This window comes from Cnephaeus nilssonii (genome assembly GCF_951640355.1).
Source record: "Cnephaeus nilssonii genome assembly, chromosome: 17".
In the NCBI taxonomy this organism is placed as follows: Eukaryota; Metazoa; Chordata; class Mammalia; order Chiroptera; family Vespertilionidae; genus Cnephaeus; species Cnephaeus nilssonii.
The window spans coordinates 3,122,480-3,150,356 of NC_137088.1; the positions used below are offsets into that span (position 1 = coordinate 3,122,480).

Genomic DNA, 27,877 nt, shown 5'->3' on the forward strand with positions numbered 1-27,877 from the left:
CCACATGAGCTGAGCACACATGGAAATGTGCCGTCCACATGAGTACTGAACACACGTGGAGATGCATCATCCACATGAGTGCTGCTGCACCACAGAAAGCAATCACACACGAGGTCATGGAAGCAGGCGGGCGCAGCCCCGCCACGGAGGGGCCGGTGAGCCAGCAGCAGCATGTCCCTGTATGACGTGGAGGTCCCCACTCTACAAAACGGGTTCGTTTTACGTTTCCGCGCCTCCATCTGTCTCTCAGAAGCGGGGAACAGCCTCAGGCCCTCAGGGCTGGGTGCGATGGGCCCTCAGAGGTTAGGGAAAGCAGGCAGGCCTGGGGCCGTCACCACAACCGAGATGCCGAACGGCACCGGCGATGGGGCCGAGCCTCCCATCAGGACGAGAACTAGCACCTCCTCGTGTGAGCGTCTGTGCTAAACGCGGACTCCGTGGCGGACAGTCAGGCCGCTGCCCTGACACACGACTGAGACAGAAGAACCAAGTCTGAGATCTCCACACGTTTTATTATATTGGCCGGAATGCTCTAAATTCATGAAAGCTTTTGAGAAAATCTTCAGTTCCCAACCCCTTAAAAAAGTGTGTTGAACCAGCAAAAAAGGAAAACAGGGAAGTAATGATCCGGACAGATACAAACAGCCCCGCCCAGGCCCGCCCTGCGAGCAGGCCCGAGGCAGAGTGGAAGCCCACACGGAAGGTCTCACCGCGAACAGAACCCGGGGCGTGGGCCGGTGCCTCGCTCAGCCCCCCAGGCCGTTCCAACTCCGAGGTGCAGTCACACATTTCACATGCATCGTGGGACGTGTAGACGTTATGTTTACCCCCACGTGGGTCAGGCTACAGGCTTTCTAAGTACTGTGTGTGGCACTAGAAACTTCATGCTGTATCAAGTCAGTATCAGGTTAAGCTACTGGACTATAATATAATAGATAGACGTTTACCGAAAACCAATATAAAATCTGGCCCAGAAAGACCAGAACAGAAATATGCAATTTTCTTGATTTAAGATGGTCAAAAGTATGTTTTTAAAAAGCCCCACACACGGTGTGTGTGCAGGAAGCTTTCTGTGCCGACGGCACGTGACCTCTGGCTGACGCTCGGGGAGGTTGGGACACAGCTCCGCAGTGCACATGAGAAATGAACTCTGACAGGCAGTTTCTTGGGTTCAGGAAGGACCGGATTCCGGGAAGAACTTCAGAGGGACGGACAGCAATTCTAGGGTCAGAGCCAGGAGGACCGGAAGACTTCGGGGCCGCTTCTCAGCTTCTTCTAGACTTTGAATGTTGAATAAGCCACTGAAGTGTGATATCTAAAGAGGGAGGGGAAAAAGGCGTTAAGACACTGAAGTGAAGAAACTAAACACCAGAGAGAGTATCTAAAACGCAGCCAATTCCCAGCACACACCGGGCCGCCTGCCACCAGAAACGTGTGGCTCTCTGAGCGGCTGTAAGTGATAGGAAGCGGCTGAGGCTGAGGCAGAGGGCGGGGTGGGGGTGGGGGCCCTCACTGATAAAGCTAGGTCCCCCCCCCCCCTTGGCATTGGGCTGGTTAATGCTTTGCCGGGAGGAAGGAAGGAGATTCTGCTGGGCACGGTAGAGTATTTTGCAACATCCATGACCTTTACCACTAAATGCATTCCGCCCGCCCCCTCGGTTGTGACAACCAATCATGTCGCCCAGCACTGCCACGTGTCCCCCGGGGAGCAACACCGGCCTGGGCGGAGACCCACAGGGCTACAGGGAGCCAGACAGCCGTGAGTGCCATTCTAGGCACCAAGAAACGTGGAGTTTACTCCCACGTCTACAGCAAGGTGTGGGAGCATTGTAAGCAGGGAAACCAAGTTTATTTAGTAAGATCAACACGAGCAGCCGGAGGACGCCGCGGAGGGCTGCCAGCTCAGAGCTGTCCACGGGGACAGGAGCGCGCGGAGGCCGGCAGCAAGGCAGGCTGAGGGGATGGAGGAGGCCAAGGAGAAGCATGAGAGCCGCTGACGGGCTGCCTCCCGCACGCCCCCTGCTGGACTTCGGGCATCCGGCCTCCTGACCTTGAAAGAACAAACTGTTTCCGGCCGCCCAGGGTGTGGTGCTGGCTGTGGCGGGCCTAGGCCATCAGGACAGACTCCAAGTAGGGACAGGGTATCTGGGGTCACCCGCCAACAGGGGGTAACACAGGCAGTCATGTGCCGGTCCCATCGATGAAAACAATGTTTAGGGCCCTTCGTGAAGTCTTATTCCAGAATGCCACTGTGTTCTAGAGCAAAGCTGGGTGCGAGGTCTGAGCACGTTACCCCAAGTGGACCCCATTGCTTAACCCGAGTGCGGCCACAGCCGCTGCCTTCACAGCGCAGCCGGACTCGGGACACCGGCCGCCACGGCGCCGGCGCCCACTGTCTTCCTGAGCCGCAGCCGCAGCCGCAGGGCTCTGTACAGGAGCCAGACACAGAAGGGGACAATGAACAGAAATGCCATTAGATGCCCCTTCCGGGGTAGCCCTTCCTTCCAGAAACACCTGCCACTTCTTACCTATATTATCCTTTTCTTTGCAAGAAATGGAATAGCAGCAAATTTCTCTGTCCTGAATAGCAGACAGGTTCCTGGAAGAAGCAGAATGAAGAGTAAGCCCGCCCTTCGAGCAGCCGCCAGCCTCCTCACTCTGCTCAGTTCTACTTGTTTATCCCGGAGCGGAAGGATCACTGCTGAAATGCCAGGGCTCGCTCCTCTGGAGCCAGGGTCTCCCTGGCCACGGCTCGCCCGCCGCTGAGTGGAGCCGGGCGAACGGCACGGGCAGCTCAGAACCATCACCCCACCGCCCCCCTCACGCGCAAGACATACATCTTCTCGATGAGCTGTTTCTCGTCCAAGGCATTGGGAAGATCTCTCTTGTTCCCAAGGACGAGCACCTGTAAAAGACAAGATATTAAGAGTGAACGTAACGAGGAAATGCCACAGAAGCCGTCAGACTCGTCCGTGTGGTGCTGAATGAGATGGGACACCCCCCCCCCCCCCGCCGTAATCGTAAAGCACCTGTGTAACTGCGGGCCTCGCTCACTCGTTTCATCACTCACATCAGCATTATTTTTACTCCCACCACGGAGATGCCTTTATCTAGCACGTGGCTGCCAACTTCTACTTAAACTAAGTGTACGTGTGCATTCTGCTATTTCTCAACAAGTCTTTGCCAAAATGTGATCTTAACAACCAGGGGCGGAGAAACAATTTCTAACCATTTTTTATCTGTAAGCTATTAATTATGTGAACGTGTACGTAAGCTTTCCTCGGGCGTGTACACCTGCCTTTACTCGGGCGTGTACACCTGGCTTTCCTCGGGCGTGTACACCTGGCTTTACTCGGGCGTGTACACCTGGCTTTACTCGGGCGTGTACACCTGCCTTTACTCGGGCGTGTACACCTGGCTTTTACTGCGGAAGGAAAAGAGCAGCTTCAAAGTCTGACAGACACAGATGCAAGACCTGGCGTGCGACATGCCCGCGGCCAGGTGGCCTGAGCGCTAACCGCCGCGTTTAAGGAGGGTCCCACCACGCGCAGTGGTTGTGAGGGTAACGCGGGGGCTACACCTCGTGTCTGACACCCACGGACTCGCATGAGGCTGCAGCTGGTCCTCTGCCAACATCCCTTCGTTGACCCGAGGGCACCACCTCCACCTGACGCTGCGGCCAGGACGCAGGGATGCTCCCACGCCTGCCCTCCAGTCCCCGGCGTCGGGGGCTGTTCCTCTCTGCAGTCACTTGCAGGACAGCCGCCCCCGCTCCCCATGCTGCGCCTGTGGTCCTCCTCCACCTCACTCCGTTCTTACACTGAAGTCAGGACTCAGACAACCGTCTGACCATTCCAGGGTGGGGCGGCTCCGGCTCCCGGGGCTTTAATAAACGACCAGGAAGGAGAGGAGAAGCGGCGCAGCGCCCGGGACATGGCAGGCGCTCAGGAAAACAGCCGGTGCGGCGCTGACGTCAGCCAGCAGGAACATTAGCTGTGAATGGCGAGGGGTGAGAGCGAGCACCGCATACTCACCGGAATTCCCTGCAGCTGTGGCTTATCTAGAAGGTTATGGAGTTCGTTGCGGGAGGCTTCTATCTTCTCGCGATCGGCAGCATCTATCATGTAACTGAAACACACATGATCTCAGTGTGCCACATTCTGTGATGGTCACCATTAACATTACAGATGTTCACTGTTAACATTTACACCACTGAAGCTGCTCATCAAATAAAGCTCTAGAGGGAGGGGGTGGGGAGAGATGGGAAAGGATATGGGGAAAAAAAATAAAATCCTAGATAAAAAGCTCAGCACCCCAAAATACTTTTAAATAGACCGTCTTAGGAGTTAATACATGATAGTAACAGAATTATATTCCTTAGCATAGAGAAGCATAAACAAAAACATAAATAAGACTCTCATTCTACGATCAGGTATTTTAAAGTCTCAAGTTAATGAATTACACTAAGAAACTTCTAAGAACGACTATTACTACTGAAAATAAAAACGGAGGCTTTGGAAGTAGTATTAAAAACATCACTTTTCCTTGAAACCTAAATTGACTTGTTCCCCCTTTCCCCCATTGACCCCTCACCCCGCTCCCGCCCCCTAAATGGGCTTTTAGAAGGGCTTACACGATGGCATTGACCCCTCTGCAGTACCGCTCCCACATGCTCCGGAACCGAGGCTGCCCGCCTATGTCCCAGATCTGCAAGCAAGACAGACACTCTCAACACGGACATTTCAGATCACGCGTGCGCGGGAGGAGGAAGACCAGGCAGACGGCTCTTTCCACAACGAGCCACATCCCTCTGAGAAACCTGAGCTCAGGCCAGCTCTGAATCTGAAGTTCTTGGGGCCCCTTCGAAACGCGAAGCTCACATTTAAAATGTCACACAGAACCTAACAAGTTCCGCTGAGCAAAGATTTAGTTTTTTTGCAATGCGTGTTTTGCCTGTTTACCAATGAAGTTCCAATATTGAAAATACAGTAGTCCTCCCATTCTGCAGGGAGTATGTTCCGAGACCCCCAGTGGATGCCTGAAACCACGGACAGTATCGAACTCTTTACTCGTTTTTCCTCTATGTACGTGCCTATGATGAGTGCAACTTGTGCTTTAGGCACAGTCAGATGAACAGCAATAAGTGATAATAAAACAGAACAACTGTGACAATTATCAGTGCCTAAAGGGCAGGTAGCACATACAGTGTGGATATGCCAGACAAAGGAACGATTCGTGCCCCGCGTGGGACAGAGTGGGGTGGCACAAATTGAAGCTTCTGAATTGTTTATTTCTGGAATTTCCCATTAATACTGTCAGACAGTGGTTGGCCGGGGGTAGCTGAAACAGCAGATAAGGGACTACTGTGTATACCTTTGACATAACATTTAGAATCTCCAGGATCACGCACCATCCAGATTTGAATGCCAAGACAGAAAACGGTTCATTCAGAATCTATTAACATTTAACTGTCTGACTAGATATATACATTAATGCCTAATCTTTTTTAATAATTCTGTAAACAACATAGGCAACATTCCTACCTAGTGTTTTTCTTACATACGTTAATTTTACCACATGAAAGCCCTACCCCCAATAATGCCGTTATGAGGCCTCCTATTCCAGACATAGGGGCCCACGTCATGGTATTTGCCCTCAAAAGGCTTCCCGCTGAGCGGCAGGCCCTGCGAACACGCGTGGGAGCACCTGCATGAGCAGCGAGGAGCTGCATCGGATGAGCTCCACGGGAGCTGAGTGACCAGCGGCTGGGGCCCACGGACTGGGGAAATGGCCACAGGGGCCAGGCCCTAGGAGCAGACTCCCATGAGCCACTGAGCCAACCAAACCAACCCCCACCTGAAACAGGGCCGCTCCCAGACAGCCCCCAGTCAGGATTCAGGCTTCTACTAAAAACAAAATTACGTTAAATTAGTAAACGTTCCCCTTGTTATAGTTTCAATTTTAAGGCTTAGAAGTAAAGACAGGGAAAACTGGTTACCGTATTTGCTGCCCAAATATACTAAATTACTCATTTTCTACACACAACTGTTCAGGAAAGAACCGACCCCATGTCCCACACCCTCTGAAGAGGGTTCATTCCCAGGACCACCCACCCCGACAGTGGCTCTGCCAGCGCCCAGTGCTCTGCGGGCGCCCCCTGCAGCTCTGAGGACGAGAGCGAGGACCTTCCCACGCCCCGGGCACAGGCCGCTCGTCAGCTAGGAACTGCAAACACTCTCGCAAAAAGTCTCCCAACAGGAACCCCCGGCTGCACCTGCTGGTGACCCGGACGGAGGGGGGGTGACGTACCTTGATGGTGACGTTGCCTTTGGTCACCTTCCTCATGTTGAAGCCCACGGTGGGGATCATGTCCTCGCTGAACTGCCCTGACTGAGGAAGAGAAGACGTGGTTAGAGCAGCCATCCGCCTCGCAGCACGGCTCTGCGCCCCCCGGAGGAGCTCGCTTCCGGGGGGGCCACGGCCTCACGGCCCTCATTCTTTTTTTCTTTCTTTATAAATATATTGTGACTGACTGCAGAGAGGAGGGAGAGGGAGAGAGAGAGAAACATCACTGATGAGAGCATCATGGACCGGCTGCCTCCTGCATGCCTCCCACTGGGATCGAGCCCGCAATCTGGGCCTGGGCCCTGACCGGGAATGGAACCGTGACCTCCTGGTTCACAGGTCGATGTGCAACCACTGAGCCACGCCAGCCAGGCTACCAGTACTCACTTTCCTAGTTGGCAGCATGATGGTGCCTTATAGTCTCTAATATGTGGAATTTCTGGTAATAATATTGCTCTTATATTCCAGAGACATTAGTAAGAAGAATAACAACTTTTTACATTTTTATTTTTTTGCTGTGAAGCGCTTAAAACTGAAGGCAAGCGGATGCCAGGTCTCGGGGAGTGCTGCTGGGCAGCAGGGTATCCCGTGGCCTTCACGGGGTCTCTCCCCACAGACCGCCAGTGCTGGAGGGGCGCTGGAGTCACAGTGAGAAGTCGAACCCGGGCAATCCGAATCCCATCACCGAGGCTCAGAGCGACAGCCCTGCCTCAGAGTGACACCACAGGACACCGAGGGACACATGTGCCTGGTGCAGTGTGCCAGCGGAGAACGCAGGAACTGACCCTCGTCCGGAGAAAACACCGACAAACCCCAAAAGAGGAACGCTCTACTGAGAAGCAGTGAAACCAGATGAAGGGCACCGTGGCCGACACCAGGACCAGACGCAACGACCAGTGACCAGCGCCGACCAGGGCCACCACGAGGAATGGTTTTATCCTCAACACCCCCTGGAAGCGCAGCTCACCTGTGACCGGGTGCGGGCACTCCCTCCAGTGACGGCCCTCCTCCCTCTCTGCAGAACTCCTCCCTCTCTGTGCGGGAACTCCTCCCTCTCTGTGCGGGAACTCCTCCCTCTCTCTGCGGGATCTCTCCCCTCTCTGTGCGGGAACTCCTCCCTCTCTCTGTGGGAACTCCTCCCTCTCTCTGCGGGAACTCCTCCCTGTCTCTGCGGGAACTCCTCCCTGTCTCTGCGGGATCTCTCCCCTCTCTGTGCGGGAACTCCTCCCTCTCTCTGCGGGATCTCTCCCCTCTCTGTGCGGGAACTCCTCCCTCTCTCTGTGGGAACTCCTCCCTCTCTGTGCGGGAACTCCTCCCTCCCTCTGCGGGATCTCTCCCCTCTCTGTGCGGGAACTCCTCCCTCCCTCTGCGGGATCTCTCCCCTCTCTGTGCGGGAACTCCTCCCTCCCTCTGCGGGATCTCTCCCCTCTCTGTGCGGGAACTCCTCCCTCTCTCTGCGGGATCTCTCCCCTCTCTGTGCGGGAACTCCTCCCTCTCTCTGTGGGAACTCCTCCCTCTCTCTGCGGGAACTCCTCCCTGTCTCTGCGGGAACTCCTCCCTGTCTCTGCGGGATCTCTCCCCTCTCTGTGCGGGAACTCCTCCCTCTCTCTGCGGGATCTCTCCCCTCTCTGTGCGGGAACTCCTCCCTCCCTCTGCGGGATCTCTCCCCTCTCTGTGCGGGAACTCCTCCCTCCCTCTGCGGGATCTCTCCCCTCTCTGTGCGGGAACTCCTCCCTCCCTCTGCGGGATCTCTCCCCTCTCTGTGCGGGAACTCCTCCCTCCCTCTGCGGGATCTCTCCCCTCTCTGTGCGGGAACTCCTCCCTCTCTCTGCGGGATCTCTCCCCTCTCTGTGCGGGAACTCCTCCCTCTCTCTGTGGGAACTCCTCCCTCTCTCTGCGGGAACTCCTCCCTGTCTCTGCGGGAACTCCTCCCTGTCTCTGCGGGATCTCTCCCCTCTCTGTGCGGGAACTCCTCCCTCTCTCTGCGGGATCTCTCCCCTCTCTGTGCGGGAACTCCTCCCTCCCTCTGCGGGATCTCTCCCCTCTCTGTGCGGGAACTCCTCCCTCCCTCTGCGGGATCTCTCCCCTCTCTGTGCGGGAACTCCTCCCTCTCTCTGTGGGAACTCCTCCCTGTCTCTGCGGGAACTCCTCCCTGTCTCTGCGGGATCTCTCCCCTCTCTGTGCGGGAACTCCTCCCTCTCTCTGCGGGATCTCTCCCCTCTCTGTGCGGGAACTCCTCCCTCTCTCTGTGGGAACTCCTCCCTCTCTGTGCGGGAACTCCTCCCTCCCTCTGCGGGATCTCTCCCCTCTCTGTGCGGGAACTCCTCCCTCTCTCTGTGGGAACTCCTCCCTCTCTCTGTGGGAACTCCTCCCTGTCTCTGCGGGAACTCCTCCCCCTCTCTCTGTGGGAACTCCTCCCTGTCTCTGTGGGAACTCCTCCCCCTCTCTCTGCGGGAACTCCTCCCCCTCTCTCTGCGGGAACTCCTCCCCCTCTCTCTGTGGGAACTCCTCCCTGTCTCTGTGGGAACTCCTCCCTGTCTCTGTGGGAACTCCTCCCCCTCTCTCTGCGGGAACTCCTCCCCCTCTCTCTGTGGGAACTCCTCCCTCTCTCTGCGGGAACTCCTCCCTCTCTCTCTGTGGGAACTCCTCCCTCTCTCTGTGGGAACTCCTCCCCCTCTCTCTGCGGGAACTCCTCCCCCTCTCTCTGCGGGAACTCCTCCCCCTCTCTCTGTGGGAACTCCTCCCTGTCTCTGTGGGAACTCCTCCCTGTCTCTGTGGGAACTCCTCCCCCTCTCTCTGCGGGAACTCCTCCCCCTCTCTCTGTGGGAACTCCTCCCCCTCTCTCTGCGGGAACTCCTCCCCCTCTCTCTGTGGGAACTCCTCCCTGTCTCTGTGGGAACTCCTCCCTGTCTCTGTGGGAACTCCTCCCCCTCTCTCTGCGGGAACTCCTCCCCCTCTCTCTGTGGGAACTCCTCCCCCTCTCTCTGCGGGAACTCCTCCCCCTCTCTCTGCGGGAACTCCTCCCCCTCTCTCTGTGGGAACTCCTCCCTGTCTCTGTGGGAACTCCTCCCCCTCTCTCTGCGGGAACTCCTCCCTCTCTCTCTGTGGGAACTCCTCCCTCTCTCTGCGGGAACTCCTCCCTCTCTCTGTGGGAACTCCTCCCTCTCTCTGCGGGATCTCCCCCCCCTCTCTGCGGGAACTCCCCCCTCTCTCTGTGGGAACTGCTCCCTCTCTGTGGGAACTCCTCCCTCTCTGCGGGAACTCCTCCCTCTCTCTGCGGGATCTCCCCCCTCTCTGTGCAGGAACTCCTCCGTCTCTGCGGGAACTCCCGCCCGCCTCGCTGGGCTCTGATGTGCACAAGCCAGCGGACCCCTCTGGTCGGCATCAGCTGCAGGAGCGTTTCAAGGATCACATGATGCCCGTTTTCTCCTAATCCAGAACACTCTGAACACTCGCTCCTGAAGTAATTCCCCAAAGAAAAGGACTTGTTCTCCAGCCTTATGTGCAAACCCGGACTTACTTCCAACTACAGACAAAATTCCTTCCCACCGACACCAGTTTAAAAGCCAATGTTAAGACTCATTTGGGCAGTTAACGATTATTAATCAGAGTTAAATAAGTCTCTCTAACTCGCTGGGTTTGCTGGTTTGGGAGGAAGTACTGAGGGGTCAGTACTCACCACACAGAACCAAGTGGCAGGCAACGTTCAATGTCAGGGCCGCCCCCTCCCTCCCGCCCCATCCCGCACAGCTGCTGCTGGCCAGGGCCCAATCCATCTCCATCGCCCGCGCTCGCCACTCCCTTCCTCGGCTTCGCTTCCTTCTTTGAGTCTCAAAAGCTCCTGCAGAGAGCAGTTTCTGCTCCCAAGCAGCTGGCCTTCAGCAGACACGGCATGGCATCCTTTCACCCCCGAGGAGACCCACTCCAGCCCCAGACGCAACGTTAACTCCTCACGGCTGAGCTGCACGGGGCCTACGAGGCCCGCAGGCACTGCCCATGCCCTCAGCGGGCTCTTGATCAACCTCCATCCGGGAAGGACCCTCCTGACCCCTCAGGGTCCAGGAAGGAAGCAGTCTCCAGGTTGACTGTGACATTGCTAGGGTTTTTGGTTTTGTCTTTTTGTTGCTGTGAAATTTACAGTAATCTGGCAAGCAACCAGGCTTATCTTGGCAGGACTGGGGGTGCAAAGTTTTTACTTTCAAGCTGACTGCTGTAGGTTTTCTTCACACCGACAGGATATACAACACCCCAAGCAGCAGCAACATGGACTTGAACCCAGTTCTTTCTGGGTAACAGGAACACGGAGTGCAAGTCTCCAGTTTTCTTTGACATCAGGCTATGAACACGGAATATAACATGAAAATCCGCTAGGTTAGGACTTTTTATAAAGCAAACGGCACAGGGAGTCTCTACCTACTAATTAAGAGCCTGCTATCATTCTACTTCAACTCATTTGTCGCGGCTCAATGACCCTCACTGTCTGCGACACCAAGAGAGCCGCTCTGCAGCAACCTCCTCTCCAAAGACCACTCTTGAGGACTAAAATGGTCTCAAACCCACAATTCCAACGAGGGGCCTAACACTCTCCCTCCTGCGAACCCCGCTCCTGAAGGGATCCCTTCCCAGCCGCCCCCAGTGCTGTTTTCTGTGCTCGCTGTGCCTGTCAGGAGCCCCACTAACCCCAGATCCAGACACGCCGAAGGGCAGCGCAGCTGCTGGTCTGGGACTACTTCCTAGGGCGCGTCCCCTGCCAGCCGCTCGGGGCCACCCCCACAGGCAGGTCGCTCGACCTTCAGGAATTCTGATGAGGCCGGACAGTGTGAAGTGACCCTCTCCCCAGTCGGCGCTGGAGAGCCCTAGCAAATACACGGTTTGCTAACTGGGGAAGCCGCTCAATGTCTGGCTGTATTTCCCACGAAGGCCAAGGGCCCACCGCCATGGCCCTTTAAGAAACACGGGACCTAACTGACATGTACAGAATACCGCACTCAAAGAGAGCACAATACACACTCTTTTCAAGTGAATGTGGAACAGTCACTCAAGATAAACTACATTCTGGCCATAAAACAAAACCTAACAAACTTAAAAGAATTCAAGTCACACAGAATGTGTTCTCTGACGCTAATGGATTTACGCTAGAAATAATACAAAGGTACCTGGAAATAAAATATTTGATTATATATAATTAATCTATGGGTCAAAAAGGAATGACTAGGAAAATTAGAAAATATTTTAAACTCAATAAAAAACATCAAAATCTGTGGGGTGCAGCTAAAGAGGTGCTCAGAAACGCAGACTCAAGTGTGTGTTAGAACACAGAAACGAGAGAAAGAACACATCCTACCTAATAAAATAGTAATATGCAAATTGACTGCACCTTCGCTACGCCCAAACCACGCCCACCAGCCAATCAGGGTGAGTATGCAAATTACCCAACAAGGATGGCGGTTAATTTGCATATGCGGAGGGAGGGAGGAGTGAAGGCTGAAGACAACTTAGAAGGAAGACGGAGGAAAAGCGGAAAGCAAGATGGCTGCCAGAGGGAAAGCCCGGCGGGGCGGGTGGCAGAGGCGTGTGGGTGCAGGCGCGGCGGCTGCAACAGCGGCGGCAGCGGCAGCGCATGCGGCCACAGTGGCCGCTTGCAGGATTTTTCCTGCAAATGGGCTACTAGTGTCACTATAACTGTAGTTCACACTGCCGATTGGTATATTTGAAAGGTGTTAAGAGTAAAATCCTAAGAGTTCTCATCACAAGGAAAAAACCTTTTTTTCCTTTTCTGTTTCTCTTTTTTTTTGAATTTATATTAGATAATGGATGTTAAAGTAACTACTGTGATAATCAATTCATAATAGATGAATGTCAATTCATTATACTGTACAACTTAAAGAGCAGCCCTGGCCGGTGTGGCTCAGTTGGTTGAGAGTTGTCCCAGGCACCAAAAGGTCACCAGTTTGATTCCAGGTCAGGGCACATGTCCGGTTTCAGGCTCGATCCCCAGTAGGGGACGTGCAGGAGGCAGGTGATCGATGTTTCTCACATCAACATTTCTCTCTCTCCCCCTCTAAATGCAATAAAAAAAAATGCTAAAAGAATATCTTAAGAGCCGTAAATATTAATAATACTGAAAACAGAAAATTCATAGAAGAAAATCATAGAACCAAAAGCTGATTCTCTAAAAAGATGGATAAACTGACAAAAGAAAACAGGAGATAAAAATACCGATATTAGTAATGAAAAAAGGGCTATCTCTAAACCCTACCAATATTAAAGAGATAAGGAAATACGATAAACGCTACGCACATAATTTCAACAACTCTAACGAAATCCTCGAAAGCCACAATTTACCAAAACTCACCCAGGGAGAAAAACTTGAATAGACTATTCAGAAATCTATTAAAGAAATGAAACCCTGAATAGTCAAAGCAATATTTGGAACAGAATAAAGAGCCCAGAAGTAAACCCACACATACACAGGGTGGGGCAAAAGTAGGTTTAGAGTTTCTGTATAGCAAATACAATAATTAATAAGTAATACGAAAGTAAACTCTGTTTCAAGTACTCACAACTGTAAACCTACATTTGCTATACCCTATATGGTCAATTAATTTAGGACAAAGAACCAAGAAGGTAAAATGGGGGAAAGGACAGTCTTTTCAATACATGGTGCTGAGAACACCCCACAGTCCAAGGATGAAATGAGACGACTGTCTTACACCACACCCAGCAACGAGCTCAGAAAGGTTAGAGACTGACGGTAAGACCTGAACCCACAACACTCCAGGAGAGAACAGGGAGTAAGTCCCCTGAAACTGGTCTTAGAGATGTTTTTGGATCTGATTCCAAAAGCAATGGCAACAAAAGCAAAAACGAACACGTAGGACTATGTCAAACTGCTAAAAGGCTTCCAAACAGCAAAATAAATCAATAAAATGGAAAGGCAGCCTACTAAATGGCAGAAAATATTTGCCTATCATCTACCTGATATGGGGCCAGTATCCAAAATATATAAAGAACTCATGCAATCCAATAGCTCAATGGCAAAACAAAACAAAAAAAAGTATTAACAAATAGTCAGAGGGTCAAAAGAAACATTTTCCCAAAGAAGACTACAGATGGCCAACAGGTACATTCACTTACATGTGGAATCTATTTAAAAAAACACACAAAAAAACCACACTGAACTCATAGATACAAAGAACAGATTGGTGGCTGCCAGAGGCGAGGGGTGAAGGGTAAAGGGCGGGGGGGGGGGGGGGGGTCAAAGGTACAAACTTCCAGTTATAAGTCCCGTACTGCATAGTTGACAGTTGCCAAGAGAGTTGATCTTAAAAGTTCTCGTCACAAGGAAAAAACATCTGTAGCTATGTGAGGTGATGAACGTTAACTAGCCTCACCATGTGACCATTTTGCCGTCCATACAAATATGAAGTCATTATGTTGTGCACCTGAAACTGAGTGTTATGTTAAACCACAACTTAATAAAAAGACTGGGGGGAAAAGAAAGGGAATTAGTAATTTTAAAAGGAAATCTCTAGGCCTAGACGGTTTTACAGATGAATTCTGCCAAACGTTTTAAATAGAAATGACACCAATTCTAATTCCTTCCCCCAAACAGAAGAAACAGGTCCATTTCCCAACTCGTTTTGAGTCCAGTATGACCCTGATACCAAGAGAGAGTTTACAATTTCAAAAGGCTGACACACTGTTCTGAAGCAGTCCGATGACATGAGACAGGGCCAGGACGTACGAATCCATCACCGGTGAGAGAGCTGACGCCAGTCCACGGCCGAGCTGTGGAAGCGGACGGTCTGGGTGTGATTGGGGAACAACAGTCCTTGACTGAGGAACCACTTGTGGAGTCGTCTTGTCAGTTTGTGCACCCAAACGCTGGTGGGCAAGGTGAGGAGTCAGGTCCCGGCAGGGACCCACCAGTCAGTCTCCTGGGGTCCAGAACCGTCTCTTCCGGCCTCAAACTGCAGACCAGACCAGTCCCGGTTCCGCACAGAGCTGCTTCCCTCGGGCGCCTTTTCTCTCTGGCTGTACCCCGACCCCGGTTCCGGGCTAAGCTGCCTGGAAACCTGCCCCAACGTCCCCGGACCCAGAATGTAGGACAGGAACCACGTGCCGGGACTTAGGCAGGAGGCTGAGCTCCTGAAGAGCCAACAGGAGAGCTTAACTTTAAAATCCACGTGCCCGGCCCCCAGAGAAGCACCCAGCTCACGGCAGTCTGCACAGAAAGCAGGTGCCAACATGCCGCGGCCCTGGCACCTCTACACGAGAACGACCAGGGAGGCCGGGCCGGCTCGCTCTGTGCCACACCCCTAACCGGGGACAGGACGCCTGCGGGCAGTGAGCGGACTCGCTCGATGCCTCGGTGTCACCCCTTCTGCTTCCCGATCAGCTCCACTTCTCTGCGGGAAGTCAGACGGGGCGGTTTTCCGGGCTGGGCAGACCTAACTGGGATGAACATCTCACACAATTCCCCGGCGCCTCCTTCTACTTCCAGGGAAACCGCGTCCTGCTCGCGGGAGCCGCACGTGCACGGGTGGCCGCTCAGGCCGGCAATGAGAATGCCAGCGACACACTGAGGAGCCACCAGAACCCGCCTCGTCGTTGAGACCTGAACCCACGACTCCTACTGCTCCTCAGAACCCTGAGGCGTTAGGAGTGGAAGGTCCTCCACATGCACCCAGGATCCCAGCGCGTCACGCCTCACGCCAGGTGACAGCACGCACGGCTGGTACCTGCTCTCCTCTCTGCCTGGAGGATGAAGGAAGCTACCAGCACCCCCATCCCCACCCCTGGCGTGAACAGACAGGCAGTCCTCCCGCCTCACCGTGGAGACCAGTCTAGGAACCCACGGCGGCAGCGGTGGAAGCAAGACCGTGTCTGCGCGCCAGCCCCGGAGGCAGCGAACGGCGCCACCAGGATCCCCTGAACGGGGGTCATCTGTCAGCCTGTGCTGCCGCTTGGAGCCTTTTCTGCCTCCCAGATCTACAACCTCACCCGCCCTAACAACCTCATGTGGATTGCTTTGTGCCTCCCCCACGCGTGCTTAGTAACTGTTTACTTTTAAAACATTGAAGTGACTAATTCCCTGAAATCATTTAAGACGGGAATTCATGCCATCTGTGAGCTCTGTTCACACAGCTGTGGACACCTCTGCCTCCACGCTTGCCAGCGCCTCTGGCAGTAGGGGTGTGGCTAGAAAAGGCCGCCGTCTGACCACGTTCTCTGTCATGGCCAAGTCCCTCTGAAGAAACACTCAGCACCCCATGGCCCATCAGTGTGATCAGCACTGCTTCACACTGACACTCAGCTCTGAAATGACGGCAGTCTGAAATACTGAGTCATTGTACACTGCTCAGGTTCCAAACTGCAGAGCCTTCTCGATGCTAACATCATTATTTACTCAGCAGCTGCCGGTACCCCCACTTGTTACCACCTGGCGGGGAGCTTGGCAGGCAATTAGGAGTCCAGGAAGAGGCAGGAGCAACAAGAATGTTTCCCAGTTATACGCGACCACTGCAGCAAGACCACGTCACTGTTATTAGCTAGGATACGTGTCGCTGACTTAGACCAGTGGTCGGCAAACTCATTAGTCAACAGAGCCAAATACCAACAGTACAACAATTGAAATTTCTTTTGAGAGCCAAATTTTTTAAACTTAAACTTCTTCTAACGCCACTTCTTCAAAATAGACTCGCCCAGGCCGTGGCATTTTGTGGAAGAGCCACACTCAAGGGGCCAAAGAGCCGCGGTTTGCCAACCACTGACTTAGACTATCCTATCCTATATAATAAAACCCTAACATCAAATTGACCAAAATTGACTATGATGTGCACTGACCACCAGGGGGCAGACGCTCAATGCAGGAGCTGCCCCCTGGTGGTCAGTGCCCTCCCATGGGGAGTGCCGTTCAGCCAGAAGCCAGGCTGGGCTCATGGCTGGAGAGCAGCAGCAGCGGTGGCCGGAGCCTCTCCCGCCTCTGTGGAAGCGGTAAGGAGCGAGGGGTCCGGACTGTGAGAGGATGCAGGGCAGGCTGAGGGACCCACCCCCTCCCAGTGCATGGATTTCATGCACCAGGCCTCTAGTTAATAATAATAGTGATGATAGCAGCATAACACCATTCACTTTACTGACCTCATTTTATAGAATAGGAAACTTGAGGTCAAGGTCACAAGGTCACACACAGCTAAGCAGTGGCCTAATTGGGATTTGAACCCAGGTCTGAACTCCAAAGCCCCAGTGCCACTTTCTCCTGCAGTGGCACGCTCCAGGCGCTTACGGTGCTGGTGGTAGGAAGCAAGGTCACCATTTGAGCAGAAGCTTGCAGTGAATGTTAGCTTGCTCAACAGCAACAACAAAATACCGACTTGATGGTCAACTGAGAGGTCGCAAATAAATACGAGGCTCGGAGTTTGCAGCGGCGGTCGCCAACCTTTCGGACCTCACGGACCGACCACCAGTGGTTCGCGGACCACCGGTTGGCGACGGCTGGTCTACAGCCTAAGCAGCAAAACGCCAACTCAGAGTCAGTCTCTTCTGGCCACGCCCGAACCAGCAACTGCAAGCAAGTGTCCCTCCACGAGGACCCACCGAACAGCAGCCTTCCGGCAGGCTGCCCCGACGGCCAGCACGCCCGCAGTGGACTGCGGCGAGGACTGTGTGGCCGACCCAGGAAACATCCTCTGACGGATGGCAGGCTGTCAGGAGCGACCTTCGTGGTCACAGCTTAAGAACACCACGGCGCAGGTGCCAGTCGCCTCCTGTCTGTCTCACACGGTGCGGTCTCTGACACTGCCAACCCACAGCAGACCGCGAGTGGGTCTGTGCGCAGACACCCAACAGCCGCCGGAACAGGAAGACTGAGCGTCACACTGTCTTTTCCACCACACGGTGAGGTATCAGTGAGGTAACCTGACAAGAAAGGACACTGACATTCTGAAGCCAACACTATCGCGTGTTTCCCAGCACCGGAGTCCCAGATCGGCCATCCTTTATTCAGGCTCGCCGTCTTCAAGCTCCCACACTCCCCTCTCAGCAGAAAGACAGGCCACAAACCCAGAAACAGGCTCTTCGATCAGAGCCAAGGCGCCCAGGGCTGCGAGGGAGCGTGAGCCCAGGACGGCCCCGGCCCAGCCGCCTGGAGGCCTGGTTAGGACCACTGAGGCGCCCGCACCACAGGGAAACCAAGTCAGCCCCGGCGCCGCGAGGAGCAGAGAACAGCCCGCTCAGTCCTGCGCCGAACAACCAGCAGCAGCGAGGCAAACACCCCACACCCCGGTCTTCCCAGGAGAAACCAGGGCTGGATGCTCAACGGCTTGTCGTACATCGCGGCTCCTACTCCGCCGGAGGATAGCGATACGCACTGATGGCATTTAATTCTCAGTTTGGGTCACACTGTATCCAAATTCAGCATCAATGCCCTCCCCGAGCAAGCATCCCTTCAGCATTAACTAGAGTACATTGCTGCCCCACAGCCCCCTGCTCCACCCCGTCCCCGCTACTTGTTGATCGCAAAATCATATTCCCCGTCACTCACTCAAGTCCTTAAAAAGGTCTTAGACTACAAATTCCCCTTTGCCCTGCACCTCTGATCCAACTGCTAACTGTACCCACTCTACTCCCATAATAACGCTCGTCTTTCCACGTCCTCATCCTCCTGTCTCAGCCAGACAGACCTTTGTCACAACCTTGCAATCACCTCCCTTCTGCAGTCCCTGCACTGCCCCTGACCCACCCTCTGAACACAGGCCGTCCTCAGTTCGGACAACCCTGCAGCGGCTCCCGTGCTCCGCAGCGGCCTTGTGGGGCGGATTCAATCGACTTCTCCAGCCTTTCGTTTTCTCCTTCATCCAACACAATTTCTTGTCCTCAACTGTGTCTTTTTTTTTTTTTTTAAGGTAGCCCCTGGCCCTTTTCCCCTTTGTTTATTTGGGTGGCGGTGGGAGAGACAGGTAAGAGAGATAGAAACATCGATGAGACAGAAACATCATCGATCAGCTGCCTCCTGCATGCCACCTACTGGGGTTGGAGCCCGAAACCTGGGCATTGAGCCCACAACCAGGGCATGTGCCCTGACTTGGAATCGAACCTGTGACCTCTCAGTACATGGGACGACACTCAACCAACTGAGCCCCACCTGCTAGGGCATGCATCAATTTTTGTAATTATAAATGATACTCAAGTCATACAACTTAAAAAATTCATATACTATAGCTTCAAAAATGGTCTACTTGGCAGACTTCTTAGACTCTGATTTCATAAAGAATATTTTTTAACTCCCCGCACCATGCCAAAAAACCAGCATCCCACATGGTAAGGATCACATGGAAATATGTCAGAATTCTGGAAGATAAACCTCTAATGCAATCCACCAGTAAGTTTAACCTTTTGCACTCGGATGTCGAGTGTGACTCGACACGGTTAGCATTAGAATAAAGGAATCGAGAAAAAAGCAAGTGAGTGCAAAGTGTTAAAACTAATTAGACTGTGATAGCTAAAGGAAATGAGTTGTATTTATATGGCTTGATTGCAAAGTTTACTTTTTAAAACATTAAACACAGACTCACAGCAATTTATATATATATAAAAGCCTAAGCAACCAGTCAACCAGTTGACCGACCTGTTGCTATGACGCGTACTGACCACCAGGGGGCAGACGCTCAATGTAGGAGCTGCCCCCTGGAGGTCAGTGCGCTCCCACAGCGGGAGCACCGCTCAGCGAGCTCACCAAGCAGCGCAGTGAGGCTGGGGTGAGCGGGAGCGGCATGGCACCCGGCCCGGGCGTGGGCTCAGCTCCTCCCTGGCCACCTGCTGCTCTGCGCACTACTACACCCCTTGGGGGATGTCTGACTGTCGGTTCCGCCCCATCCCTGCATCCCCCGAAGGGTCCCGGATTGCGAGGGGGCACAGGCCAGGCTGAGGGACCCCACTGGTGCATGTGCACCAGGCCTCTAGTTATCTAATAAGATACTTTTAAAATACTGCTGCTGTATTTCACCTTACCGACAAACTACTAGTAAATATGTTTTGCCCTAAAAATATCAAAGGACAAAGTTCTTTACTGAAGTCCAACCTTATATATGAAATCTGTTCGGAAGACCTTCTTAGCGGGAATGCGTTTTCTGGGAAGTAAAGTGGCCATCTGATATGAAATAGACTCACATCCTTTGACCCCAGCGATGTCAACTCTGGAACCCATCCTCAGGAACTGCAGATCGAATTGATGTACAACCGCAAAACCCCGGATACCAATGTCCAATAATGAGGAAATGATCAGATATATTGTGATATATCCACAAGAGGTGCCATAACTAATTATGAAGGCATTCAAAACAGTTTTACTCTCTTCTAAAATTTATAGGGACCCACAAATGACCCAACTAGTCAAAGAAGTTCTGAGAAAAAAAGAACAAAGCAGAAGACATCACATTTCCTGATTTCAAGCTATACACTAAGCCAGTGGTCGGCAAACTCATTAGTCAACAGAGCCAAATATCAACAGTACAACGATTGAAATTTCTCTTGAGAACCAAATTTTTTAAACTTAAACTTCTTCTAACACCACTTCTTCAAAATATACTCGCCCAGGCCGTGGTATTTTGTGGAAGAGCCACACTCAAGGGGCCAAAGAGCCGCATGTGGCTCGCGGAGCCACGGTTTGCCGACCATGGCACTAAGCTATAGTCATCAAAACAGTAATTCTGGCATAAAAATAGGCAAACAGACCAATGGGAAGAATCCAGAGCCCAGAAACAAACCCAAGCACATATGTCCACTAATATTGACAACAGAGCCGAGAACACAGGCTCTTCAATCAGCAATGCTGTGATAACTGTATACTCATCGCATGTATGTTCACATGTAAAAGAATGAAACCCACGTTTCACACCACTCACAAAAATGAACTTCAAATGGATTAAAGATTTAAATGTAAGCTTGAAATCATGAAACTCTGTAAGAAAACAGAAATAAAGCTCCTTGCCATGGGTCTTGTAACAGTTTGTGAATATGATACCTAAAGCACCAGCAACACAATAAAAAATTACCAAGAGGGACTACATCAAGCTAAACAGCTCTGCACAGCACAGGAAGCCATCAACAGAGTGAAGAGACAACTTATGGAATGGTGAAAAATATTTGCAAACCACGTATCTCATGAGGGACTAATATCCAAAATGTTAAAAGAACTCATACAACTCGACAGCAAAATGAAAAACAAAACAAAACCCAACAGCTACTAAGGCAATTAACAAACAGGCAAGCCCGGCCAGCGTGGCTCAGTGGTCGAGCATGGACTTATGAACCAGGGGGGTCACAGCATGGACTTATGAACCAGGGGGGGCGGTCACAGCATGGACTTATGAACCAGGGGGGGTCACAGTTCAATTCCCTGTCGGGGCACATGCCTGGGTTGTGGGCTCGATCCCCAGTGGGGGGCATGCAGGAGGCAGCTGATACATGATTCTCTCTCATCATTGATGTTTCTCTCTCTCTCTTCCTTCCTCTCCGAAACCAATAAAAACATACTTAAAACAAAACAGGCAAAAGACCTGAATAGACATTTCTCCAAAGACATATGAAAGGCCAACAGATACATGAAAAGCTGCCTAACATCATTAGTCATTAAGAAAATGCAAATTAAAACCACAATGAGATATTGATCACTCACACCTGTTAGAATGGCCATCATCAAAAAGACAAGAAATAGCTAATGCTGGCTTGGGTGTGGATTGTAAACCGGTACAGCCACTATGGAAAACAGTATGGAGGATCCTCAAAAAATTCCAAATAAAAACACCATATGATCTGGATATTCCGCTTCTGGGAAGAGATCCAAAGGAAATGCAAACTAAGGCATTAAGACATCGCGCCCCATCTCACAGCAGTATTAGTTACAGTAGCCAAGACATGGAGGCCACCTAAGTGTTCTATTGACGGATGAGTGCACAGAGAACTTGTGGTACATACATAATGGACCGTTACTCAGCCATAAATAATGAAGAAATCCTACCATTTGTGACAACATGGATGGCCCTTGAGCGCATTATGCCCAGTGAAATAAGTTAGACAGAGAAAGACAAATACTAGAAGATCTCACTAAATCTGAAAAACAAAACAAACCCCCCAAAACACATAGAAAAAAAAAAATCAGACTTGTGGTTACCAGATGCAGAGGGTGGAGGGAGGGAGGATTGGAGGAAGGTGGTCAAAAGGCACAAACTTGCATCTATAGGCTAAGTCGTAGGTATGTAATTAACATACAACATAATGACTACAGCTAACACTGCTCTTGTTGAGGGAAAGCCCGAGAGTTCTCATCATAAGGAGAACTTTTTTCCTTTCCTTTCTTTCTTTTTAAAAAAAATTTCTTTTAATCCTCACCTGAGGATATTTTCCCACTGATTTTTAGAGAGTGGAAGAGAGAGGGAAAGACAGAGAGAAATATCGATGTGAGAGAAACACACTGACTGGTTGCTTCCTGCATGCGCCCCGACCAGGGCCCAGGCTGGGGAGGAGCCTGCAACCCAGGTACGTGCCCTTGACTGGAACTGAACCCAGGACCCTTGGGTCTGCAGGCTGACGCTCTATCCATTGAGCCAAACCGGTTAGGGCTCTTTCTTTTCTTTTATTGTATCTACTAGAGGCCCGGTGCACGAACTCGTGCACCGGTGGGGTCCCTCGGCCTGGCCTGCGCCCTCTCGCAATCCGGGACCCCTCAGGGGATGTTGGACTACTGGTTTCGGCCTGATCCCTGCAGGTCAGGCCGAGGGACCGCACTGGTGCACGAATTCATGCACCGGACCTCTAGTATGCATATAAGATCTTTGGTTAATCTCTTCCTGCCCTCCCCCTAGCCCCTTCCCTCTGATATTCATCAGTCTGTTCCATGTTTCCATGCCTGTGCGTTGAGCGTCTGCCCCCTGGTGGTCAGTGCGTGTCATAGCTACCAGTCAAATGGTTGGATAGTCGCTTAGGCTTTTATATATATATATAGATAGATATGAGAACATGTTAGCTGAACCCAAAGTAGTAACCATTTCACAGTGCATGTAAATGAAACTATCATGCTGTACGCCTTACACTTATACAGGGATGCATGTCAATTATTTCTCAATAAAACTGAAAAAAATAAACAGTGCCTTAAGAAATGGAAAAAGTGGTTTTAGATGTAGAAAAATGCACACACTGTAACTAAAAGAAAACAAATCAGGATACACACATAAAAGATGGTATAATCTCAAAACTTAAAAAGGGCATTTGGATACACGCATTTACAAAAGACAAAAGAAACTACTCTGAAATGTTGACAGCAGCCAACCTTGGATGGTGGGGGTAGGTGGTGTCTTTTACTTTACACTCTTCTTTTTAAATGTCTACTAATGGCCCTGTATGATTTTGATAATCAGAAAAAACTTCTAAAAATAACACTTAAACATCTATTTTTATAGGTGCAAGATGCATTCTGTATCCATGCTCAGTGACCATCCACTTCATCTTGGAGAAACCTGCAAAGTGCTTTATGGTGTGAAATGTCCTGGGTCCGTATTTAAACGCACTATTGCACTTGAACAGCTTGCTAATGAGACATGGGCTTTGGGGGTGCGGGGTCTGCTGGGAAAATATGATGGGACAGGGGAGGGGGAGGAACCCTGAAGAGAGGCTCCCTGGCGGGACCTCAGGCTCCGCAGCTCAAGCTGTTCAAGAATCCCTCAGGGCAGGGCTGGTGTCCACAGTAAAGGTCAGACTTGTTCAACTTTAGAATGAGCCACAGCACATTTTCACTAAGAACTACTTCTGCCATTCTTACCCCAAATAATGACATAATGCTATCCAGACTCATAAGAGGAGCATACTTATATATAAAGAGATTTTAAGGATTAAGATCTCCTAATTCACAGCTCCGTGATTCTAACCTCAACTGGATCTACAGAGGCAGACAGGAGAAGCAGAAAGTGCACTGGCCCTGGATTCCAATTTTCTCTCTCTATTAATTAGCTCTGTGGTGCAGGAATATTGGATCTCCTAGCTACATCTATAAAATGAGGGTAAAATTAGACCACTTAATTGAGGTTTCTACAAATTCTTAAAAAAATAATTCCATGCCCTGGCCAGTTTTTCCCAGTGATGAGAGCATCAGGCCTCGGACTATAGGGTCCTGGGTTGGATTCCCGGTCAAGGGAATCACCTAGGACAGTGGTCGGCAAACTCATTAGCCAACAGAGCCAAATATCAACAGTACAACGATTGAAATTTCTTTTGAGAGCCAAATTTTTTAAACTTAAACTTCTTCTAACACCACTTCTTCAAAATAGACTCGCCCAGGCCGTGGTATTTTGTGGAAGAGCCACACTCAAGGGGCCAAAGAGCCGCATGTGGCTCGCGAGCCGCAGTTTGCCGACCACGGACCTAGGTTGTAGGTTCCCCAGCTCCAGTTGGGGTACATGTAGGAGGCAGCTGATTGGTGTGTCTCTCTCACGTCAATGTTTCTCTCACTCCCCCTTCCACTCTCTCTAGAAATCAAAGGAGGGAAAAATATCCTCGGGTGAGGATTCAAAACAAACAAAACAAATGATTCCAGGTTAATATTTCTATAATCTTCCCAAATTTTCCTTTCCCTAATTCTCAGCAGTAATAAACTTTTCACTGGATTAACCTTTGTGGTATAACACGTCACAAAAATGTAAACAAAAATTTATACTGCTCTTCATTTCAAAAATACACAATGTCTACAAAACTTACCCTATAACATTTTGGTAGAGCCTATTAAATATTTCTTAGCAACTATCCTATGACCCATCTAAGCCTCAGTTAAAAATAAAGATTGCTCAACATACATTACACATATAGGGCACATGACTTATTACGCAATAACTGCCGGCACATTGAGCTGCGGGCCCTGTATCATCCCTGACACCATGCAGAGCAGTAGAGACGAGAGGCGTCTCTTTTCTCAATGTCTAACACAGAGCACACTATGTACATCAAGTGCCTCTGCACAGAACATCAGGGAAAAGGAATTGTCATTTCAGCTTTAAAGCCACAAGAATGTGCATTCTAGGAGTGACACCCTCTGTAAGTCAACATTTCAGAATGAACCAAACCTACTGTATGTATTTCAGCTCCACCAGCCACTGGAGTAAGTTCAATAACATCTGTTATGTTTTTTAAACCTTTAAGACAGAAATACAGCCAAATTTTAATTTGATGTTTACAAAAGATGGATTTTTACCCAAAGAAAATTGGCCTCACCTGAAGCTTTTCTTTTTTATTTTTTTATATTTTATTGATTTTTTACAGAGAGGAAGGGAGAGAGATAGTTAGAAACATCGATGAGAGAGAAACATCGATCAGCTGCCTCCTGCACACCCCACCCCCCCCACTGGGGATGTGCCCACAACCAAGGTACATGCCCTGGACCGGAATTGAACCTGGGACCTTTCAGTCCGCAGGCCGACGCTCTATCCACTGAGCCAAACCGGTTTCGGCCACCGGAAGCTTCTCATATTTGAGAAGGTACTTGTTGAATCTGAATAAAAGTGACACAGTGCTCAACACATCTGTATTTTTGAGCCTATAAAACATTTTATACAAAATACAAAGGACATAAAATTGATTTAAAAAAAGATAATGCATGATTTACTATTTTGGACACACTTTCTATTTAAAAGTCTGTAAAATCAGCTTTACTTACTAACCTTTTCCTCACCCTCAACATATTCCATGAGAATCACAGATTAGATTCGAGTCTGAGAGGTTTAAAAAGAAAAAGTATGACATTTTCGGAAGCCTCATCTCCCCCCTAGCATCTTAGCCAATACACAGTCAATAGTCTAATGTTAAAGTAATAGTGGAACCACTGGTTCATTCTGAGTTCAACAGCTTCCCAGAAGTTTTGTTGTTGTTAAAAATAATGTAAATTTTAAAATGCGGGTGGGAGAGATGTGATGTGTTGGGATTACCTGCCTCAATCCATAAATCCACTTCTGCAGCCCACAGCTGGATACACAGATTGAAAGAAGGACATGACCCCAGTTAATTCCCTTCTCAATGTTTCTGCATGGAAGGGCTGTACCCACGACAAGTGAAACCCACCGTCACCATTGACCTAGCACCTCTGTGGGCAGCACGATGCTAGTCAGGTCACACACGTCATTTCACTCACCCCTCAGAGCAACTCTGTGGGAAACATATGATCACCTCCGCTTCGCAGGTGAGAAAGCAGAGACCAACGAGGACACAGGCTGCAGAGCGCAGAGCCAGATGCAAACCCAGGGCTGCCTGGCTCACAGCTCTCGCTCTTCATTTTAAGCTGCGCTGGTTGAGTCCCTCAAAGGTTGGCTCAAGTTCTGTTGAGGTTTCCCAGACATAACTGCTTCACTGCAACACACACAACTGATTGTAGCAACACCCCGATCTACACTTCTCATCAATGCAGTCTTGTCAAAAGGGTAAGGAGACTCCAAGTCTGATAGACAGGGACTATCACAGAATGCCCAGTTGCCGAAACCGGTTTGGCTCAGTGGATAGAGCGTCGGCCTGCGGACTGAAGGGTCCCAGGTTCGATTCCGGTCAAGGGCATGTACCTTGGTTGCGGGAACATCCCCAGTTTCTCTCTCATCGATGTTTCTAACTCTCTATCCCTCTCTCTTCCTCTCTGTAAAAAATCAATAAAATATATTAAAAAAAAAAAAAAAAGAATGCCCAGTTAACGGAGCTCACAGGCACTCAGCTGATCTTTCCCGCAGCACATTAAAGTATATCAAAGTCCTGCCCTGGATGGTTTGGCTCAGTGGGTAGAGTGTCGTCGGCCTGCGGACCGGATTCGATTCCAGTCAAGGGCACATGCCCTGGTTGTGGGCTTGATCCCCAGTGGGGGGTGTGCAGGAGGAAGCCAATCATTGATTCTCTCATCATTGATGTTTCTATCTCTCTCTCTTCCTTCCTCTCTGAAATCAATAAAAATATGTTAAAAAAAATAAAGTATGTTAAGGTCCTAATAGGGAGAGTTAGCCCAAAGTTGTCCCCATTCATTTTAGTGGCATTAGAGCCCCATTCCCCCCTACGACACCTGCTGAGACACGGTCACCTCCAGGGGAAAAGACAGCACCAAGCGAGGCAAGCACGTAGGTAAGCTTGCTTATACTTATAGGCCCCGTTCTTCAAAGGAAAGCTGCTCAGCCTCCCTCCGAGCCTTACTCATCCTTGCTCCATTAGTGCGAGGGCTCACAGTCACATGCCGCCTCTTCTCTCCAATGAGGGAGCGTGTTTGCATCATTCCTGCAAGCAAACCAGTTGGACGGCCAGCCTCCCAGTAAGTGAGGGCCCCAGCTGTCACCCCAAAGGTGCAAGCAGCGCTGCCATCTCTCTGGAATAATTGCAAGCTCGTCCCGAGGAGGACCAGCCAGGACCAGCCGGACGGGCGCGGCGAAGACTGAGTCACGGCAGCTCGTGGGCTCTAAATAAAGATCGACGAGGCTCTTCCCCTCTTCTTTCTTCCCGCAACCGCCAAGCCACCGGAATCGGACACTCGCCCCTGCACCCCTTGCACGCAGTCGCTCCCGAACCCACGCCGCGCTGTGGATGGGTTCCCGGGGCGACTCCCCTCCAGACACCCATCCCCTGGGCCGGGCATCAGCTCGGTCCCCGCCCAGTGCCCTCCCTCCTCTTGGAAGCGACGCCCCCACACCCCGTTTGTCAAGGTAGTTAACTTTCTGCAGATCCGTCGCGCCCGCCACCCCCATCCCCCCCGCTTGAGGACAGGAACCCTGAAAAGCAGAGCCGAAGGCGGTGGCACAGCCCGGACTGGCTGCGCCTCTGCCCGGCACGTCCAGGGGCCAGCGCAGCAGCCACCAGCTCATCTCGGTCCCGCGGGAGCCGGGGCCACCCGCGCCCGGAGGACGGGGGCCGAGCGGCGGCCGGACAGAGCCTCCGGATTCTCCTGCTGCTCCCGGGCCCGCGGGCTCGCCAAGGCCCACCCCCCGGGGAAGTGACAGGCCGGCTGGGGCTAACCCCTCGGCTGCTCCCCCCCCCCCCCCACAAGCAAGCCCCAGGGGAGCCCCGATCCCCCCGGCGTGGTAACCACCAGACGAGCGCACGTCCGCCCTCCCCGCGCCCCGACCGCAGCGCCCGGCACTCGGGACGCTCCCGCCGGCCCCGGAGGCCCCGCCGTCCCCGCCCTCCCCCCGCGCGGCAGCCGCCGGCGGCCCGGCCCGGCCCCGGTGGAGGGGCGGCCCGGGCGGGCGCTCACCGCGATGACATTGACGAAGGTGGTCTTGCCCGAGTACTGCAGCCCCACGAGCGTCAGCTCCATCTCCTCCTTCCAGAAGAGCGAGCGGAACCAGTCCAGCAGGCGGGAGATGAGCGCCAGCATGGCGGCGGCGGGCGCGGGGCGGGCGGGCGGCGGCTTCCACACGAGCGGGCCTCGGCCCCGACCCCCCAACGGCTGCGGGCCCCGGCGCGACGCGGGCGGACGGACGCGGGCGGGCGGCGGCGGCCGAGCCAGGAAGCCGAGCGGGTCATATGA

The 27,877-nt window shown here is 51.8% G+C and overlaps 1 protein-coding gene across 1 annotated transcript; it reads right to left on the reverse strand.

Annotated features, from left to right (window-relative positions):
• Positions 1 to 493: 493 nt before the first annotated feature.
• ARL8B (ARF like GTPase 8B) lies at positions 494 to 27,877 on the reverse strand. Its single transcript, XM_079794526.1, has 7 exons — positions 27,602 to 27,877; positions 6,310 to 6,390; positions 4,634 to 4,707; positions 4,035 to 4,128; positions 2,838 to 2,905; positions 2,529 to 2,599; positions 494 to 1,315 (listed from the first exon to the last, which is right to left on the reverse strand). Exons 1-7 carry the CDS (start codon positions 27,722 to 27,724, stop codon positions 1,266 to 1,268), a joined length of 561 nt encoding a protein of 186 aa, XP_079650652.1. The 5' UTR covers positions 27,725 to 27,877; the 3' UTR covers positions 494 to 1,265.